This window comes from Panicum virgatum, chromosome 4N (genome assembly GCF_016808335.1).
Source record: "Panicum virgatum strain AP13 chromosome 4N, P.virgatum_v5, whole genome shotgun sequence".
Lineage (NCBI taxonomy): Eukaryota > Viridiplantae > Streptophyta > Magnoliopsida > Poales > Poaceae > Panicum > Panicum virgatum.
In genome coordinates, this window is record NC_053148.1 from 31,177,954 (window position 1) to 31,182,432 (window position 4,479).

Below are 4,479 nucleotides of genomic sequence, written 5' to 3' on the forward strand. Positions count from 1 at the left end.
TAAGAAAACAATAGTTTATGGTGCTGCACTTTTGTATGATGAAACTGCTGAAAGTTTCATTTGGCTTTTCAAAACCTTTTTTATTAGCTGCTATGTAAGGAAAGAAGACTCAGACCATTCTGATCGATGAAGATGCAGCAATGGCAAAAGCAATTAGGATAGTACTAGGTCATCACAGAATTTGTGTTTGGCATATGAACCAAAATGCATGCAACCATCTTTCTGGAGTTGTGGAGGATTATAAGAAGTTTAATGTAGATTTTCAGAGTTGTAGTTATGATCAAGAGGACGAGGAGGATTTTATAAACGCATGGAACAATTTGCTAGACAAGTATAAGCTACGAGAAAACAAATGGCTCGAATGGAATTTTTTTTAAAAAAAAGGAGCAATGGGCCTTAGCATATGGACGAAATACATTTTCTGCTGACATGGTTAGCACTCAAAGAAGTGAAAGCATGAATAATGAATTGAAGGGATATATTAGTGTGACATAACTTACTTTTTTTGCGCACTTTGAAAGGCTGGTGGCATAAATGATATGAAGAGGTGTAATATGACTTGTACACCAAAGTTGAAACCACACCTGAGAATACTAAGGCATGCAACAAAAATCTATACTCCAGCAGTATTTAAGGTTTTCCAAGAACAAGTGATGCAAACACTAAAGTGCGATCTATTCTATTGTGGTGATACTGATGCTGAAAAGGTGTACAAAAATAAAGGTCTATGGCAAAAGAAATGAACATATCGTAAAGTTTTCTACATTGGAAGGTCATGTGAAATGTAGCTGCAAAAAGTTTGAATTTGTTGGAATCTTATGCTACCACGCATTGAAGATACTTGATATTAACAATATCAAAAAAATTCCTGAACAGTACATACTAAACAGATGAATTATTAATGCGAAGTGGCTCATATAAAGAGCTCATCAGACACATGAAGATCCCACAATTAAGCTATCAAAACACAAAAAAGAGTTATGCAGAATGTTTCTTCAATTAGCAACCCGAGTTGCTGAATCTGATGAAACATACTTTATGGCTATGAACAATGTAGAAAAATTAGCGGAAGAGGTGAAGAAAAGCCTGAAAATAAGGGTTGATCCAGATACAGATAGTTCATCTCATCCACAAGGTTTGCACTGTGCTACAACCTGATGACTACTTTTGTTAACCCCACATGTGCCACTGCACACAACCTAATTTTTTTTGTGTTTTTTCCTTCACAGCAGCAAGACCATGGTATAAAACCAAGAGGCGTCAAGGTTAATGAGAAAGAAATTCATGGATCTGATAGACTAATTGGTGGATTTGAGAAGGCAACACAAATGAAAAAAAGACCAAGAATGACACAAAGGCATCTGGTTCTGCAATGGAAGCAAATATTGGTTGTGCATCTAGTTTTGAGAAGGCAACATGAAAGAGAAAAAGACCAACAATAACACAAAGGTATGACATTCTGTTATGGAAGAAAATGTTGTAAAACATGTGCAGCCACACACCGTATTTGTATAAGATTTCAACAATATTGATCATTATCAAGATGGGTCATATATCCATTACTGATATTACTATTCCTTTTTTGATTGGAACAGGACAATTTGGGTACTAGTACACACCAACATCCCGATACCAGGCTACTATCCAGTTGGGAATGGTTTCATGCATCCATCATTCAGTTCATGTTTTGGGACCCCTAACCTTGGTCAAGATACACAACAAGGAAATACCACTTGGTCATTTGATGCAAATCCCTACAACAATACTTTTCCTTTGTTTAATTGAACTATTGAAGCAAGGGCACATCCCTAAAGCTATAGGAGAATGGACGCGTTCTGTGCACTATCCATCAAATCCTATGTATGCAGCAAACAAGAATTAACTAGATTTTCTATGTTTCTTAAATTGTTGAAGAAGTTGGGTTTCAACCACATCGGAATCTTTATTTAAAGGTCTCTAATTTTTTCTAGTGCGGTGCAAATTGTACAGATATGAAAAATCCAATTTTGTATCTTCTTACGAACTAATCAATCGACTGGAAGTGCATATTTCTAAAAAAGGAAAAGCACAAGACAACCAATCAGTCTAAATTTATCATGGAACTAAAATCTGTTGCTATGAGAGAAGGACCTTGAAGGATACACCATTGGCTTCATGTTGTCACCAAGCTCATGCATCAGCAACTCGGACTCATGGATCCATGCATCCTAGCTCAATGTTCCATCATGGGATCTAGACTCGATGTAGCAATGAGGAACATAAAAAATGGAACTCCTCACTACCCAAATCGAAATCTCTTAGCCGAAATCGAGGTTCTGGCCACCCAAATCGAAATCCACTGCAATTGAGATTCCACACACAAAATTCAGCTACCCACCACCGAGATTTACCTTGGTGCTACCCATATCAATTATATTGCTGCCGAATGTGAAGTTCCACAGAGGATATTGCTGCCAAGTGTGAAGTTCCGTAGAGGATACACTCTTCGACTTGGGCAGCAGGGAGCTGACAAGCACTTTTTATTCAAGGTGACCACTTGCGAGCGTTAGCAGGAAGTGGAAACGATAGAATCGAGAATCAAGTAGCTGACGGACGGACTGACGGCTCCGTTTTCCTGGTGGCGTGAGATGTGGATGGGAAATTAGTGGGCCAGCTTTCTAGATGCGAGATTAAGGGATGGCCTCCACATGGATAGGGACATGGATCGAGAATGCAAAGGAGGAAGAGAAGCCCCAGTCCATGTGGAGGCCATTCATTGGCTAGCTTTCTAGGCCTTTAATTTTTCCATCCACGCCAGGACAAACGGAGCTAGAAAACGGAACCGTCAATCGCACGCTTGTTTCTTTGGCCCCATGAACCATCAGAAGAAATTAATGGAGGGAAGAGTTGCCTGATTCTGAAAAATGGTGCCAATTACAGTTGGCCTCCACGTGCATAGAGACACGGATGGAGAATGCAGAGACAGAAGCCCCAGCCAGCCTGCACGGCCAACCTGCGGTGCTCGCGGCGTGCTGCCTTCGCGTACAGCTAGCTCATCGGCCGTCAACCCGCCCAACGTGGCCACGCGTTGCCGTGGAGCTAGCTCCGGCGGAGCAAAGAATCATGTGTTGTTGGATATCCCCTTTCAATTCGAAACGTTCTCATTTTTTTACCTTTCCAAATGTTTCACCAAAATTAAATCATGGCACCGTCAAAATCGTTACTTTAATTTGTCTCCCAAGACAAAAAAAAAACTATCCCTTTACGAAAAATAATCTGTCTTGTTTTACTTACATTCTCACTGACATGTGTCGGCCTAGAATGTTCACAAACAAAGTTCAGTGTCAAGAACGAAACATCCCTTAGCTTGTACTCCATCAATAGCGATACCAACAAGATGCATGCTTCTTGTAGATGCTGGTCAGTTTATACCACGACAAATTGACAGGAACAAGGTTGGCAAGGTAGTTAAATGATGGTACCGCCACCCGGATTTAATAATTAGCTAACAGCCTAGAACCATCTGAAACCACGCCAATAGAAAGTCGAAACTAACGACTTGGACCTAGTAGTTAACTACTTGTCGAGAAATCGTACTGCATATAAAACCATGCACCAAACAGGCAAGCAAATGTAGATTTTGTCCCCATGTCTAACTCGCCGGCCTTCCCCTACCCCTACTCTTATCCGCCGCCACCGCCGCCGCCTTCGCCAGCACCGCCGGGCCTCGGCCTTTATTTCGGCGTCATCGGTGTGATTCTGGTCATGCTTGCGTTCAAGTTTTTTTGCAAGGACATCCCTACAGACAATGAACCTCCCGGACACCATGGCGGTAACGACGCCGCTGCTTCGGCCACTCATCAGCAGCGGCGGTCGCCACGGCGACTTTCCGACGGTGAGCAGCTGCACGGCGCCAGCTTGGACGACCGATCGCGACTCCCCAGCCCGACGCCTAGCCTCCCGGCGGCGTTCGCGTACAACCGGTCGCTGCAGAGAAAAGTGGTGGACACCGCCGGCGAGGAGGTGGCGGCGTGCCCAGTGTGCCTCGGCGCCTTCGAGTTCGGGGAGATGGTGCAGCTGCTGCCCGTGTGCCTTCACCTTTACCACGCCGAGTGCATCGACCCATGGCTGCGCAAGCACTCGACGTGCCCAGTCTGCCGGTCCGAGACCGACCCCATGGCGGTGATGGACGTCAGCCAGCTACCACCTGTTTAGCTCACCGGAGTTACTCGCGCGGGGATAGCTAGGTGCATTATACAAAAAAGTGTAAATGTAAAAACTAGCCAGTGTACAAATTAAAATATTTCAATGTAGAGTTGACTGCAAACTGAAAAGAGACACACACGCTTTCGGGTTTGGGTATTTAATCCTTTAACATCAGTCTTTTTTTTCCCAACCTGTACATGCTAATTAAGCCGCTACTAGCGTCTGGAGTGACAAATCTTATAAGTTAGCCTGAAACCTATTTAAGCTATCAAGGTATGTCAAATTTGAACATAA

At 43.0% G+C, this 4,479-nt stretch overlaps 1 protein-coding gene across 1 annotated transcript; it reads left to right on the forward strand.

Moving 5' to 3' along the window:
- The first annotated feature begins 3,627 nt into the window (after window positions 1-3,627).
- Window positions 3,628-4,194, forward strand: LOC120669311 (RING-H2 finger protein ATL39-like). The gene has a single exon (XM_039949086.1). The coding sequence runs from the start codon at window positions 3,628-3,630 to the stop codon at window positions 4,192-4,194; it is 567 nt and encodes a 188-aa protein (XP_039805020.1).
- Window positions 4,195-4,479: the final 285 nt, after the last annotated feature.